A 17,457-nucleotide genomic window follows, 5' to 3' on the forward strand; every position below is an offset into this window, starting at 1 on the left:
TTATATAAACCATTAGATATCGTAACGTCATAAATAATCATTGCTCATGTTAAAATTGATTAATTCTACTGGTTATTCCATGTTGAATGTTATTGATTCATTTTGAAATGACTTCCATAATATAGATGATACATATTTTTATCTTGAATACAATGTTACCGTACAAAATTTTATTATTACTTTGCAATTGATGGGCTGCCAAACAATGTAATAAAATGAACGGTAACAGTCGTAATGGAGTCCGAATTTAGTATGGAGACAGATGTTTTTCTCGTCTCAAAAAGGAATAGTAAATCAAGCATTCATCCAATGCTTCGCATGTTTAAAGTTGGACGAATCACAATCTACACTTGCTATTCTATACTCAATCTACATGTACGACACACTATGAAAACTATTCGTGATCCGATTCGCAAACTCAGCATTATGAGGTGCATTTTCTTTCATTAAACTCTAAACTAATATATCAGATAACACGACATATTACAATTACATACAGCATTCGGCATCGCTATATTATGAAGAACAGTCTGCATTACCTTTAAAAAAATAATGCCGTGTCACGAAGTACGTAAAGCATTAACATAATCCGAACGATGGACAATTTAAATGTATCCGTATCGACATTATCACATAAACCAATGTTAATAGAAGACTGCGCCGAGCTCGCCCAATTAAGTTCATTCAACTCTATCGTAAAACAATATTAAAGTTATTCTTCTGTGCAAATTAATGTGCTAAACCCGAACGCGAAAGTGCGGCACGCCATTGGCCGAATCTCAGGTTTAACAGTGGCATGGATATGGAAGTCGTCACGAGTCTTCAGTTCGCGCACAGCCGCTCGAGCGGGAGGGTGTGTAGTGGTGTTTGTTCCGCATTGCTGTGAGAGCTTAGAGAAAAAGTTTGAGTTGGAAAAGATCGACGTAATTTATCGACAACCAATTGTGGCTTAAAAACATTTATTGGAATATTTTTCATCTAATACATAATTACGCACCATGACATCCCGCGAATATCTATTTGTAACGTTAACGATTGTATTCGGGATCCACGCACTCAATACGAACGCTAAATCGTGGGGTAAGTAAATCGATGATCCAGCAAATGATCTTATGTTACGAAAAGTCCCGTGTTAACGTAATAACATCGGTAACACGGTACGAACACGAGGTTGTCTCGAACATTACAATGTTGCGGGTCGTGTGGTATAGAACCGACTCCATTCACGCGGCTTCCTTCGTCACGTACGCCACTTCTCCAGGATCGCTTTACCGTGTTGAAAGACGAAACACGGTCGAAAGGTGAATGAAACCGACCCTTCAATTGCATCGAAATTTATCGTAGAACCATCGGGAAAATTATTATCGCGTTAATCAAAGCATTACTTGTCCTTACACCTGTTTACGTAATGAATGTCAAATGGTTACGTACGATCGCATAGCCGTATAGACGAATAAATTGTATCAATGAAAGTAGAACAGCAGTGGTTTCGAAAACCTATTTTCGTGACACGCAGTATCTGAATTCTTTTCGAAAATATTCATTCTCAATGACAAGTTTCTCCTGTCACCGGCGACTTCGGTAGATCATGTATACATAGAAATCTGGCGCGTGTGGGACACATAATGTAGAAATGGAACGGAATGTTTCACTGGGACATCAAGCGAATTACCTCGTGTCGTAACCTTTGTAAACTGCATACTTTTTCGCCCATCTCGTTACAAAGCATCGGGGCTGACTCTCTTATTATATGCTCGAGTGAATAAACCTAAAGCGTGTCGTACGCTTTTCAGTTCGGATTCGTAATCCGTTCACGATCACGCTTGTTACGGAAGAATTTGATGCACGTGCGAAACGAAGACAAGATCCCAGTTGTGTGCGCTCTTTCTATGGGTTGATTGTTTAATTAGCTATTCGAAGGTGCTGGAAAATTAGGTTACGTAATGCGCGGGTAAACGAATTTATAATTTATGGATTCAATGCGTCAAGGTAGATCGATAGTGTTGATACGGTGTAATATGTATCGTAATGTGTAATTACGATGCGTTGTTTGATTTATATAATTCGTTAACTGTAAATTGATAACGGTATGACAGTGGACTTCAGTAATTGTTGGCCAAATAGGTTGCCTTGGAATTCGCGGTCTTTTTCGACAGACCGTAACTTCTCCCGAGTCAACGTGCGACTATGTGTATATTGTGCAATTAAGCCTCTGAGTAATTAATAAAAAAAGTTTCGGTAGGCAATACAAACCCTGTCCGAGACCGTAACAAAAATAATACGAAAGCAGGAATGAATTGGTCATTTGGTTTGATTTCTGCTTTATTTATTGAATATTCATTAAACTTAACGCAACATTTAATTGACAAAATACTATTTAAATAAGAAATTCATGAAAATATTTTCTCCGATAGTTTTTTTAATAGAACGCTGTATAGGGTGATTCAAAAGTAACATCGAAAATATTTTTCGATAGGAATCCATCGTAACCTATCTAGTAGTTTGTACGATGGGAAATGTCAACATCAATGACTATCGGTTAAGCATAACACAGCAACATCGTTTAAAAATCAGTGATAACAGCGAGACACTGTATTACATAAGAATTACATAATAATGCTGTAATAATACGTATTGGAGCGATTTATAATGTTTAAGCAAAACCAAATTACTGTTTAATAATATACATTATTTTGTATAGAAGCTATAAATAGAAAAATTAATCGTTACTGTCCCAGTTACGACACTATTAAGCACTCAAAATTATGCTATATAAATGAAATACCAATGGTTTAATACCAATAATTTATTACGCATTTGTTATTTTCAGAAATACGACAAAGTGTTTCATATGGTTACAATTGCATGTAGAATAATCGCATTTTTCAAAAAAATATTGTTATCGTGATATCTGTAATATTTAAATATATCTTAATAATTTCTATAAACGGTTATGGATATGTATTATCATTAATTTATGCAGTTGGTGACTGTCCAGTTCGTCTTGCATTAACCGTTTATCGAAATTATTAAGATATATTTAAATATTGCAGATATCGCAATAACAATATTTTTGAGACATACGATTTCTTTAAATTAATGATAGTACATAAAGAAACATGAGATAGCAATGGTTCATTACCAATAATTGATTATGCATTTATTATTTTTGAAGACGCGACAAAATGATTTATATGGTTATGATTACTGTACACAATTATTGTATTTTTCAAAAAAGAACATTGTTACTGTAATATCGCTGCTTTATTCAAATATATCTTTTAATAATTTCGATAAACGGTTGAAGTAGGACGTCAAGGTTAGTATTGGTGTCACCAACTCCATAAATTAATGGCAATTATAAATTAATCATTAATTTGCTATAGTAAACTGTAATGTGTACTATTAGTTCCAAAAATAATGATAACGCACTTATCAACACTTGTAATGGTACTTGAAAATTAAAAAAAACATCTTATTACGAAGATGACTTTCATATTATATTAAATTTAATCATTTAATCGTACAATATCGTAAAACACACAAATCTTAAATATGTTACGGGGAAATTATTTAAAGAGACCATTCAGTGTCAAATTATATTCATACAATAAAATGAATATTTATTTATTATAAACTTTTAACCTTTAAGGAATATTTATAATTTCAAGATAATTTCATGTATAATTCAAAGTGATAACAAAAAAATTATATTTAAAAATGACATTATTTGATGCGCCGAAAGAAATTTTTTTGGTCACATATTTTGAAGGCAAATGGCGTGATTGTTTGCCGCGACAAGTTCATTAAATTCACGCGATTGTACCGTGCAAGCGCGCTCCATTAACATAAATTTTCCTTATATTATCGAATCTTATATGTATAAACAATACGCGTTGCAGATTGACAAGAAACTTTATTATCTCGATGGTCGTACATCATTACCCAATTAATGCGCAGCTCGCAAAAACATCGACAAATTATTGCAATGCCTCGCCGCTGCGCGTTCAGATTTTCCCCGACCGAACTCGATCGTGAACAACAACAGAAATTGATACACTTTCGAACCTATATCGATCCCGATAAACTTTTACACTGTCGGAATATTTCTGCGACACATTCGTCTGTGTTTTTCTTTCGCCGCGGTGACAAAATAAAGATTATAATAACGTATCTTGCATAACGAATTTTTCCTAATGAAACTGATCTAATATTAGTGACATTTACGTGTTCGTTGACGAGCAAGTAGACTTTACCATCTTCCTTCATAATCGATTCAATAATATCGTGTTTCATCCTAATCGAGTAGTTTTAAACTACTCTTTGCCGTTCACAACTTTCTAAATATCTATTCCATGCCTGTAGTTTCTTTAATGACAAAAAAGAGTAGAAATCTTTCAATGTAAAATAAAAATGATCTGTTCAATAAGTTTTATTAAGCGAAATCCATTAAATTGATATTTTTAAATTCTCTTCGTCTCTCTTATTATATGCATTGATTTAAATGCTCTTTCAATTTCTTTGTATAATTAGTATATTCAGTAAATTCACGAGATTTATAATATTATTCAAGGTTTAATTTTTTTTTCAATACAAGGTTTCAATATTCGAGAATGTATGGTGGATAAAAATTTGATTAGAGTTTTAATTTGCATCTCATCAAATTAAAATATTTTAAACTCTGTACTTCTATGCTGTCTTTGTACTTCGTTTGAAATTTCTTCTAAATAGTTTTATTGTTCCGTGGAACTTATTCATTACAGTTCAGACATTGTTTATGGCTTTTGATCGATTTAATAAGTAAATGAACATGGGTCGGTTTGAATCTATTATCCACCCTATCCATCTTCCAAGGAACGACATAACAAAACGCGACGAGATAATTGGTCGTTTACTTTAATCTTTTTCTCGATTTTTCCTATCTCCGGCCGTACTTGATCCATTTCAATATTTGACTTTATAATCGTATCGGCATGAATATGATACACGGCCGCATTTACATTTCCCGCTGAACGAGATACACGCGGACTTCCCTATTCGTTTAAAATTTACGTCTGCAATTATTTAATGATTGATATACATATGGATATTATATGAGCCGCTAGGTCAACAGGTTAAGGTTACTATTTTCCCCTCCTACAATTGCAAAATCTGTGCGACTCCATTGATTTGTTACTACGGCGCAATGAACTTTAGACCCATTGAATTAGAATGGATTTTCCTAGATAACGTATCAATCAATAAATGAACATAGTAAAAGCACCAACGCGTAAATATAATTTTTATTTTCCTTTCGATTCAATACCATTCATTCTCTCGTATACGCAATTAACATTTTAATCACGTATGTATACAATATACATTGTCTCTGCTTTACACAATGATAATGCAAAAGTTTTTCTTGGGTTAAAAATATTTCAAGCGAATTTTTTAACCTATGACATTTTTTTATATTCATTATCTTTTTGATAGCCCATTTATGTATGGTAATATAAGATTATTTTTTATACGAACTTTGACAAATCGTTCGTAAATAAAAATTAAAAAACTCCAACAGAAGTCGTGAAATTTTTTAAATATGCGGACATTCTGCTCCATGCATAATGGTTATAAAATATAGTAGCGCCGTTTATCATTGATATGTTTTGATTGCTTCTCATCGACGACTCTAATAAAGCGATCGCGATAACAGTCAGCCTTTAATTGTACGATGCTCCTTAGTTACATTTCAACAAGCTGTCTATCACGATGATGTGACTTTATTGATGTGCGACTTACTGTTAATAGATTAACGAGTAGCGTTCATCTGATAAGAAAAAAAGCTATTGCTACCAGTGTCCACTTTCTTTTTGAGCCTCGCATGGCAGAGCTCCGCATGAATGCTAGTAACCAGGTCAAATGATCAACTGTTTATATCAGGTGCAATGAAAGAGATTAACCCCTTATCGTACCATTTTCTTTACAATTACTATGATTAGAACTTTTTTGATCGCACTAATTTCTTGGAAGAAAAAGATTTTATATTTGTCGTGTACTTACATCTACTCGAATGTTTAATTATTGGTGACGAGAGAATAAAATTTAATTCCTACTTAAAGGAACGAATTTCTTATTATTATAAATCTCCGTCACGAGTCTGACTCGTTAAAGTACGGCAAGGGGTTAATGTTGGTGCGAGTTAAGCAATGCGTAAATCAAAATTGCTGCATAAGAATTTTTGAATAGATCTGGAACCATGGTTCGAATGAAAGCGCGGGAAGCGTCCAACCATGCGGTATTTAACTACATACATACGAATATGTAAAATACGAGGTAAATACAAAATGAAATCGTATAAACCATTTGCTCGATTCGAAGAAGAAAGATAATGCTTTTTATTAAATAGTGTCATCCTGGGCGTGAAAGGTTATTTCGCAGCGCCTTATCATTGCAATTTGATATTGTTCACACGTGATTTTATTTAGAATATTCCGATACTAATATCTTTCTTGTGCGTGCAATTGAAAAGACGCAGAACAAGACAGGGTTGAAAAAACTCATTACAGATTGTAGATCCATTAAGTTAATTCTGATGGTCTTTAGCATTCTACAGTAACGAGATAATTTGCATCATACATTCGCTTACACTGAAACGCAATAACTTTTTTAAAACTGCGCTAAATGACATAATTTTTGTGGTTGACGTATCAAATTGCAGATCTGAGTGGTTGGAAGATCATCAAAATATGTATAATTATAATTGTAATTTCTCACAAATAGATACTCTGAAAATCGACTATTTTCGTAAATGCTTCTGCCAGACCTAAGCAAAACTCAATGTAACCACTTGCATTCGATTTATATTTTATAATATTTTAGTTGTATCTAACTGTACATCAGTGCAAAGAATGCTATATAAAATTCAATAGAAAGAAGTGCAATTATCTCACCCGTTCTCTTTCTGTCTTCATTATAGAGTTAGCGGTAATAATCGGACAGGACATCGAATTTTTTTCTCAAAATCAGTCGCTAGTTAAACGAATCCAGTTCAAGGAAGCTAATTCGCTGGCTGGATTTGTCTACGATGATGCTACACACACGGTATTCCTCTCCGACACGGACAGCGACGTTCGTCTGTTTAGTAGCAACCTGTTGGAGGATGATGCCGCAATGAAGCCGCTATATAAAGGTAACCATACGAATTGCAAATACTTTTACGTTATCTTCTTATTCGTTGTTTTGTAAAACACCTCAGTACGGACTGCGAGATAAAGAATAAGGACAAAACGTTTCAATGGTTCGTAATATGATCGACAAGATTGTTACGTGGTGTCCTGATTGCCAATAACGCTCAGATTTTCTTTCAAGCCCACCTGGTGTCGCAACTTGAAGCTGTTCTTCGTAGAATACGGCTGCCTAGTTATTCACTGAACAATGTGGTTGCCCGCCAAATTGACACGTTTAGTGCTGCCCCGGTCGCAATTGCTTAGTGTAATATACTTAAAGAAACTGTATTTTACTACTTAAAATGCAAGAGTTCAATACGGTCCATTATAATAGATTTTAACCCTTTGCACTGTTATAATGACTATAAGGCACCACTAGAATTGAACTGTCACGTTCCAGGATAATTTGTATAACAACAAAGTTTATGTTTAAAAAATGATTAAATAGTGAAACTGATGATATGGGTCACAAGAATCAATTTCGTATGCATGAAAGTGCACTTTATTACATAGAATGGGAATACTATACGCTAGGAAAATTATTTCAAACTTACAATTAAAATGGCTTCGAGTGCGAAGTATTAAGTTTCATAACACGTTAAGAAAACAACAGTGGACGTCTTAGCTAAGAAAAATGTGTCTTCAGATGGCATTAGAAATTACCAATTTTATTCAATTCGAACACTTCTAAGATATCTTGTATGCAGCTGTGTGTTCTTATAGATAAGTCGTTCCAACAATTTATTTTATGTCTACGGCAAGTATGGCCAAGCGACGTGTTTCTACTGTCTGGATTTATGTACGCTCTCCCCGTCGAATGAAGTAGATTCGTCGAGTATTCTAACTGTTTTTCCTGTAACATTTCTCGATGCTGAAAAAGATATCAGCCAGTTCAACGTTACTTATCCTGTAGCATCCGATACATTGGCTAGTCAATAACTTATTTTCAAAGACTGAGGCAATATCGCTAGTTTCCTCTAAGTTAACAATCGCACAGTGATCGAAGATCTCCAAAACGTAGTAAAAATTGTGTTTTTATGGTCCCTAGAAGTCGCAGGAAATAAACTTTTACTACGTTTTACGCCGGTATACTCTAATACTATTACATTCAGGCAAAAGGAAACATTGCGAATAGCGAGGAATGTCTTATTGTTAATCTCCGCATTAATTTTCCTGCAACGATTGTATTAGTACTACATATTTTTCGAAAGATACACATCGGTAACCTAACAAGTATTCTAATCAAATATTTGCATACCAGTTCTATTGACAACACGATACGAAGGAAACCTCGTTTATCTTTTCGGGTTCTCGCATAGATATCCTGAGATAACAGAGATTCAAGGTTGCGCCTCCGGGAACCTGTGCTAGAATCATTTACAAGATTTTGTGTGATTATGTTTAACTATTATTATTATAAAGCTGTTATAATTGGTGTTGGTTCATGTGAAGCCACAAAAATACTAAACTGTTGGGATTATCACAATCTTCAATAGACGAAGAGCAAAACTAGGATCTGAGATCAAAATTATCTTAATTAGGCCAGTTGAGTTTATTTTTATTATATGAATCTTCTCTTCATAGATTCGCATTTAATTATTTATTATTCTAACGGGAACGAGACATCTAATTTCGCAATCGTCCGATTAGAAGTGGAAAAGTCCAGGAATTTATAAAAAAACATCCGTATGTTGTTAACATTCGATTCGTCAGAACTTGTGCTTTTCCTAAGAAACATTACTTACCCTCGATAAGAAATATACGAATGTTAAACGAATTTACATATTGTACGTGAAAAATATTTTCATCAGCGGCAAAGACGAGCAATCATGTGATAAAGCGAAATAACTAAGACGTTTATCATTCAATTTTCTTTAACTGTAATTTACCCACGAGTAATATCAATTGATGTATTATTAAAAAAACTGTTGGTCCAGCTGAACAATGCTATTTGAAAAAGGCCTCACGTTAAAAATGATCGACGTGTACCTTTTTAGCGGTCACCATTTATACTCGGATAAAGAAAAATTAAAAAAATTAATCTTCTGAAAAAATATGTCAGACATTTAATAAGCGTGAAATTTTCATTTTTTAAAGTAGAACTATTTTGCTAAGAAAATACATTGCATCTTCTATTACACTGTTTCAAATAATTTATTGTCTATCCCCAACATCAGGAGAAAGCTATATCGTCGAACTCGCCTATGACGATAAGACGCAAACTCTTTTCTGGACCGACCTCAGACAAGAAGCGATCATGAGAATGCACGTGCCTTCGGACGGACCACCGGAAAGGCCTACCGTTCTCCACAAAATAGAGGGCAAGAATCTGCATGGTATCGCTGTGGACCCATGTAACAGGTGTGCCATTCATCTCTACATAAACGCGGGTGTTACAGAAATCTCTCTTGATCTGCCTTTTAAATTTTATTCTCGTCAACGTTCGAGTCAAATGCATGGGTCGAACGACCGTAAAGAAACAAAATAAATTTTAAGAAAGCAATATGAAAGAAAAACAAGATTTAACAAGAGTCAAATACGTGATCGCGCATATCTGATCATTGTACGTTATTTCCAGTCACATATACTGGGTAAATAGTGATCAAAACAATCCGCGCATAGAACGCTCGAATTTAAACGGAAGCGAACGAATTACCATTGTTGAAGGTAATATGAACAAGCCAATAGCGATAGCCATAGATCATGCCGAAGAGAAGCTTTACTGGTCTGACGCTGACAGTACTGTGCACAGCAAGATCGAACGCTGCAATCTTGATGGTACCGATCGCGAGGTGGTAATTCGCGTAGACTATCAACAAATGGTTTACATCGCCGTGGGCCGCGACACGATATACTGGTCCGATTGGGTGCACAGATGGATATGGTCGTACCCGAAGAATGGGGATTCCTCGGGTCTTCCTTCACAGTTCGCAACCTATCACGGGCAATATAAAAATAATGTACATGGGATAGTCACACGGTACAGTACCGGGATAGTCTCTGATTGCAAAGAGCTGGCAAGAGAGCAAGAAATGAATAAACTTATGAAGGATGTAGAGCTACGTAACAATTTAGCAATCACCATGACGGAAGAGTCAGAATCTATCACTGAGAAATCAAACTACTGCCTTAACGAGGGAGTCAGGAACGAGACTGATAGTAGTTGTCACTGCAAGCGTGGGTAAGTTCTAAGATGTAAAGAATATTCTGCTGCAACGATAAGAAAATAATACTTTCCATAACAAGATAAAAGAAGTATGAGATGTAATCAAGAATATAACTGTTCAAAACTCTGAGTTGCTGCTACATCAGCAATATATATTATATGGGTGGTAATTGGAGCCATACTATGATAAAGAAATAAAAGTTATAAGAGTAATGATCATGTCATATATAAAATAGGAAAATCGTAGTTCTTTTTCATATTTTATTATTCTTAATTAATATTCAGTGAAGATAAGTAAGTAATCACAGCTTTATGCAATCGGTAATAAATACGTATACTTTAGGTTTATTGGTAAATATTGTGAGATAGATCTCTGCCACAATTACTGCCTCCAAGGTAGCTGCAGTATAGATGAACACAATGGATTACCCATCTGTAAATGCAGTGGTACATTTGTTGGATCAAGATGCATAACTGACCCATGCAGACACTATTGTTTGCATGATGGTCAGTGCTCCGTCCAAAATGAAAGACCAGTTTGTGAATGTAAATATTCAGAAGGATCTCGATGCGAAGATCTCAGTAATACCTCAAAAGTGTGCGAGATCTATTGTGCAAAAACTGAATCAGTTCCTAAATATATTAGCGTAATTAACTGCAGGTACATTTTTTATATTAAGCTTGTGTTTCATTCATATCGTCGAATTTTAATAAAAATTGTTTTCCATGAGCAGGTGTGATGAAACAAACGAAGCCAGTGCACAAATGGTCATGATGAAGGAATCCAATGAGTACAAAATATTAATCATTTTTGGCGTACTTACTACTGTATTTATAGTTATAATAATCGTACTTAGTTTTTATGTGAATAAATTACGCAGACGACCGAGCATTCAGAGCGAAAATATTTTCGATGCAGAGTGCTGCAACATGAATATCTGTGAAACTGTGAGTGAAGCATCTGTTAAATCATAAGACACATTTATGTGCATGACATGGATTTATGATACAGTTTTAGTCATTGGCCTGAATATTTTAACTTTTAAGTAACTAATGTTAGATCTGACTTACAATACCAATCCAGTACCATGAGTGGCGAATTTTTTTTCTACATATACATGCAAAGCTTTTTACAGTCGACGTTCATACACACCCTACATTGCAAAAACGAACAAAACAATGACAGTATTACAGTTTACCTATTTTTTTATTTTAATATAGCTTTCATATAATTATAACTAAAGGTTATTATTACCTAAGGTACTCAGTATTTAACATAAAATTATAAGTAAGACTGTAGCATAGTATTCATCAATTACTTATTAACCTTGGCAGTATTTTAGTTCAAATATGTTGCTTATGTCCACGAATTTTTTACTTTTTTAATACCAGTTTATGAAGCGTTTTTGCATGACTTTTTATTATACTACTTACTGTCTTCTGTAATTTAATATATCGACATAAACTGTTTTTAATATGGCACGAAAAAAGAATGTTTTTAAAACTATGATAACAATATCCATGAAAATATTAAATGAATTTCAATTTTCTATAATTATCATATCATGCTGAATTTTTCGTAAATTGGAAAAGCAAACATATGCTCCAGTTATATTGCCTCATTTAATAAGAATGATTAAAACTAGATGGAACTTTTTTTTATATTAATATTCCTATAATCAAACTGACATATGAACCTAATAAATAGAAAATATTAACATTTTGCTGCATCTTGAGAATTTTTTGCGATTTATTAGATCATGCTTTTTGTATCGTTAAAAATGTTTGGAAGTCGAATTTATGAATTTCTATTGGAAATTTTATTCTTTTCCAGCCATGTTCCGAACCAAAGTTAAGTACTGCTATGTCGGGAAGGAAAGGTATTCGGAAAGAAGAGAAAAATTGTTTGCTTAATAATATGGAAAAGTATGTATGGTAGCATCAAGTAATAATTCAATACGTTAATTGTCAAAGTTTTTACGGATTTCATTCGAAATTCGTAGGAATTTTAACCTCGCAGAACGTGGCGTTTGTACATAACACCTCGTACCGTAGTATTGTTGAATTTATTACAGTCAGCAAACGAAAACCAAAGGTCTTTTTAGAGACTCTTAATTATGTTATATGATGTATGAGGTTGTGTTGATATGAGGATTATTTGAAACAACTATTCAAAAAAATAATCTTTTTTTTTGAAGATATATTTGTTATATTTTGTAATAAGAAAACAAAGCAATTAAGTTCCACTGTACTTTTAATAACGTGGACAAGGGTGTGCGAAGAAACGGAGAATTCTTAAGTATTGTATGTATACTTTCTAATTCCCTTAATAGTTTCTTTTTATGACATTTACTTCAGTCTTGTAAATGTTTTAACAGTAACGAAACACGTTTTGAAGCAGATTGCACCAAAAATGAAAACTGATTGCAATAGAAGGAAACATGGAAAAAACTGCCTTAATTGCTAGACTTTTAATAATTGCTCAACGTACTATTGAGTACATTCCTAGAGGGTTGTAGATCACGAGATTTTAACAAACATTGCGTTTGTACAAAAACAATTGGAGATTTTTTATTAAGATTGATCGAGCTTAATGATTCACACAATAAATTGTCAATCATTACATTGCCACCAAAATAAATATTTATTTTATTACTTTTCTTATTTCATTGAGTACATTTGCATTTGTTCTTGTACTTTATTATGTATTAGATCGAGTTCTATATTATATAAAATTAAAAGTACCTATACAATTTGCTTACATACATCAAGATCATAAAAATATTGTGCAGGCAGATTTAAAAAAGCCATTCAACGTAATATATAGGTAACATTATTTACAAAAGAACTGCAGCTATTTGTATAAATCTTGTATAGCGTTATTTTATATATACATACAGGGACGAGCGCTTGTAAGTTACAGCGACAGTGCAACTCTTAAATGTAGAAAAAAATTCATTGCTACTCATGAAAAATCACAATGTATGTAGATTATGAACTTTTGAAAATCGGATATTTACAACTCGATTTAATAAGATCATTTACATGTATAACAAACATTCATAAATCTAGAGAGTACAATACATATGACGAAGTTTTTTGCAAACTGGATTGATTCTTAGTAATATCTTAATTTTCTGGATAAAACGTAAACAATTACATATTTAACACTAGATTTACGGGCGTTTCTTATATACCTATCTCTACGGCACCCGTCAAATTGACGGGTAGATGAAAATACGTATTTATTTTAAAAAATCAATTTATTCAAACTAAGTCTGAGTTGAACAATATAAAGCTTCATGTAAAAATAAAATATTAATAAGTCAAAATCTGTTTTTATCACAGAAATGATGACAATAGTGTAAACGCTACAGGATGAACATTTTTATCGAGCACATTTCTTACATATGTTTTGAATTTCTTTTGTGCATTTTTCGCATACGATCTTCTTGCAATACATACAGCAACTACTGATTTTATTTTTATTGCAGTAGCCCATTTGACAACTTTTTCGGACACCTGATGTTGAAGGTGGCAGAACTGAAACGGCTGAACTTTGATAAAATATAAACTCTTTTCTGGATATTTTGGATCCGGTACACTCTCTATACAGTATCCACCCGTTTATCGCTGCCAAATCTAAAATATTATAAAAAAGGAGGCCATCGGGGCCACCGGCGACACCCCGCTTTCACGCTATTATTGCTAGAAAAGGGTGGTCGGCGAAAGTAAAAAATCTGTGCCCAAATTCAATTACCCTATTGTAAATACTTACAATAAGCGGGGACTACAATAACCGGAACTTTTGCACACTGTCTTCGAAAAATGTTCTTATCACTGTCACTGCAAAAACTATATTGAAGACCAGCTCGTGCCACCGCAGTCTAACGTCGGCTGTCGCCGGCTTTGAAAATTGTTTATATGTGTTGTTATATTGAACCAACACATGAACCGAATATCTTTTCGATACGACATTTAATCACACAAAACGGGCCACCCAGGCCAAACAGTTTACTTTATATGTATCACATTATCGATCCACTATTGAGATACAATGAGTTTGAGGCATCTCAGACTTTTCGTTCACTCTTATATTTACTGTTGGAGAAATAATTTTACAAACGAAGCAAATATATAAGGATTATTTACGTAATCAGCTAACCCGTCAATTTGACGGGCTCCGTAGAGATAGGTATACCACATAAAAATTGAAGCAAAAGTAGCTTCTACAGGACGATTGATGCGTTTCACTCTGAAACATTACATTATGTTGTGTAACCACTTCTTCCAATATTTAAGTGTCAAACTGTACTTTCTACAGCTCTCTTTATGTTCTAAACTAGATAATCATTCTAAATAACAACAGCTACATAGAATTTAAACCTAAATTTGTACCAAAGTCACATGTAAAATCATTAACTTTAGCGATAGTATAATTGTTGTTCATTGAAAATTATTATTTCGGAATAGTTTTACAAATTAAATTTATACAACGTCATATATAAATAGTAAAAGCGTTGTAACTGCGCTGAATGAAAGGCACAGTGAATAAACGGAAGAAGAAACAAATTGTAGTTAAGTAGCGATGGTGGTGCAATGGCGTAATGCAGCTGCATGCTGTCATATACTTAATATATGATATAAGTTACTATGTTTTTCTTTTTGATGTACAAACAAAACAAAATTCATTATTTCATCAAAAGAAAAAGGTATCAACTATAGGTACCGAATTTTGTATCTTTCGTTTATAGTATGTTAGTCCGATGAAATAACGTTCCTATTGTCTGAAAAGCAAACCAAGTTAAGTACATGATAATTACATTTTGTTCTGCGTATAATGAAAATTATTTTGACAGAGGAAAAATGTTATTGATTTTGGAACATAGTGATCTTTGCTTTTAGACTTTAGTACACAGTTTTATGTATAAAATGTTTGTATGATTCGTTAAATGGCGTAATATGTTCGAATAGAATGATACAAGTGACGTATGTTAAATATTATATTTGGAATGTAAGCATTTCGCGTGCACTCATCCCCAGAGACGGGATAGTGACTTTATTAGTGAAATATTTATATTCCCTGGTATGGAGTCGTTTTTGGATAGTTCACAAACAACAAAATGCTAATATATGTATTTTGTTATATTTCTTGTGTTTGTACTTAATATAAAGTTGATAAATACCAAAAATTTGAGTTATTTTATTGTTCTTATGATGTGCTTAATAAATATACCAAAAATTGTTAATATTTCTTTATAAATCTGTAGTATTTTCAATGATACATTAGTCTTGAAAATACAGTGATTCTCATTAATATGCTAAAAGTACTTTACATCTGAAATGTTTTGTATCATTCTATTACAGTCAAGAAAATAAAATTTCATTGTATACAGATGGAAATAAAATGAATTAAATATTAGCATTTGTTTTGCATATATTTATTATAGAAGTACACTATTTCAATATTTATATTTTAAATACAATTACTTCGTAGGTCCACCAACAGTAAATAAAATTATTTTATATTAAATTGGATTACTGCAATTAACATATCAATAATGAAATTCTTATTATAACAGTTACATGCAAATAAAAAGATGTCCTTATTTAACTTACAAAGAATTTTTCACTACTCCACTCTTAATTGACTTGCAGGTAATACTATTTTTTCGCCAGGTTTAAATGCAGGCATACCTACATAAGGACAACTGGCACATCTGAAAGCATCGCCAAGATAGCACTGTAAAATACATAAAATTTATATTAATTTTTTCTATTCACACTTCCTCCTGCAAATAGAGCATCAGTATGATATTGCATACATTTCCACAGGAAGATTTTACAGTTTTTTCTTCCACGGTTTTTCCACTTAATTCCTCAGCCAGACCACATGAACAATCTTTACATGCTTTCCGTTTACCTGTTGTACTACAAACTGAAACAGAATTACAATGATTAATGCTTCTATAGGTAAACTATGCAAATATATCAATGTCTCTACCTTTCAGACTTGAAGCGTCAGGTTTTAGCACATCCATTTCATCAAGAAGATCATCTTCATTAATTAATTCTTCCTCATCAGCAATGTCTAACTTCCAAATATTAGGTTTTGCTTGTCCAAAATTGAGTGACACACTAGAACCAATCTATATCATATTGAAACATGTTAAATCGTATATTATAATAACGTAGAGGTAAATAATAGAAAAGTTTACTTCAAATGAGGGTTTTTCTGCCACTATTTCAATCACTTTATCTATGTCTTTGTATACATTACGTAACAAATTCTTCAATTCAATATTTAAGTTTCCAGGTGATATTACTTTGAGACCAGCTAATTTTACATTTGATATTCTTTTGTCATATACAGATTGTGCATCTTTCTCTTCTTTCAATGACTCATAATTAATTAGTGTACCAGCTGGTTTCATTAATTTAATACATTTTTCTAAATGTCTTTCATAATTAGGATATGATTGCTTGAACACGGAAATAATGATGTCATAAGAAGGTAGATTGTTGCAACCTGTAAATAATACATACATGTATAATATGATGTAAATATTTGTTTCCATACTTTCACTAACAATTAATACTAATAGTTAATTAATTCTTTGAAATGATAATTTCAAAGAAGTTATTAAAGAATTTTAAATTACTTAATCCTGATTTTTGACAATTTCTTAAACAATTAATCACCGATACATACAATTAAGTACTTACGTGTATCTAATTCGTTTGATGGTACAATAGTCAGCTGTTCGGTATTTTTTAAAGGTTTTTTTAGTTCTAGTATTAAATCTGTGACGGTATTTTCTGAAATTTCATGATCTAGAATTAAAAGAACACTGCTGTTTTCTTTAAAGAACGTCATTTTGTGAAACAGTAACAAATTTCAATAAAAAATCTGTTTGAAAATAAATGCAAATAATATCTGCGCACTGCACATTAGTCAGCTGACAATTTGAATTAATAAGACATAGATTGGAAAATTCTTATCGTGACTTATCTTTGCGATAGTTGCGCCATCTAAACATTAAATAATCAACTTTAAGTCAATGTCATAAAAATAATGGGTTCTAT

The 17,457-nt window shown here is 32.8% G+C and overlaps 2 protein-coding genes across 3 annotated transcripts; one reads left to right on the forward strand and one right to left on the reverse strand.

Annotated features, from left to right (window-relative positions):
* The first annotated feature begins 669 nt into the window (after window positions 1-669).
* Cue (Low-density lipoprotein receptor repeat domain-containing protein cueball) lies at window positions 670-15,912 on the forward strand. 2 transcript variants are annotated; one of them, XM_078196488.1, is made up of 8 exons: window positions 670-1,080; window positions 6,956-7,168; window positions 9,383-9,566; window positions 9,784-10,386; window positions 10,715-11,032; window positions 11,106-11,319; window positions 12,206-12,297; window positions 13,866-15,912. In XM_078196488.1, the coding sequence occupies exons 1-8, from the start codon at window positions 999-1,001 to the stop codon at window positions 13,942-13,944; spliced, it is 1,785 nt and encodes a 594-aa protein (XP_078052614.1). In that variant the 5' UTR covers window positions 670-998; the 3' UTR covers window positions 13,945-15,912. The 2 variants fall into 2 exon arrangements, with proteins under 2 accessions (XP_078052614.1, XP_078052616.1); XM_078196490.1 differs by lacking the exon at window positions 12,206-12,297.
* On the reverse strand, window positions 15,792-17,334 carry Ciapin1 (cytokine induced apoptosis inhibitor 1). The gene is made up of 6 exons (XM_078196491.1): window positions 17,098-17,334; window positions 16,590-16,900; window positions 16,376-16,520; window positions 16,197-16,309; window positions 15,991-16,114; window positions 15,792-15,912 (listed from the first exon to the last, which is right to left on the reverse strand). Exons 1-5 carry the CDS (start codon window positions 17,246-17,248, stop codon window positions 16,004-16,006), a joined length of 831 nt encoding a protein of 276 aa, XP_078052617.1. The 5' UTR covers window positions 17,249-17,334; the 3' UTR covers window positions 15,792-15,912; window positions 15,991-16,003.
* Between the last annotated feature and the right edge of the window lie 123 nt (window positions 17,335-17,457).

This window comes from Augochlora pura, chromosome 2 (assembly GCF_028453695.1).
Source record: "Augochlora pura isolate Apur16 chromosome 2, APUR_v2.2.1, whole genome shotgun sequence".
NCBI classification, from domain to species: Eukaryota; Metazoa; Arthropoda; class Insecta; order Hymenoptera; family Halictidae; genus Augochlora; species Augochlora pura.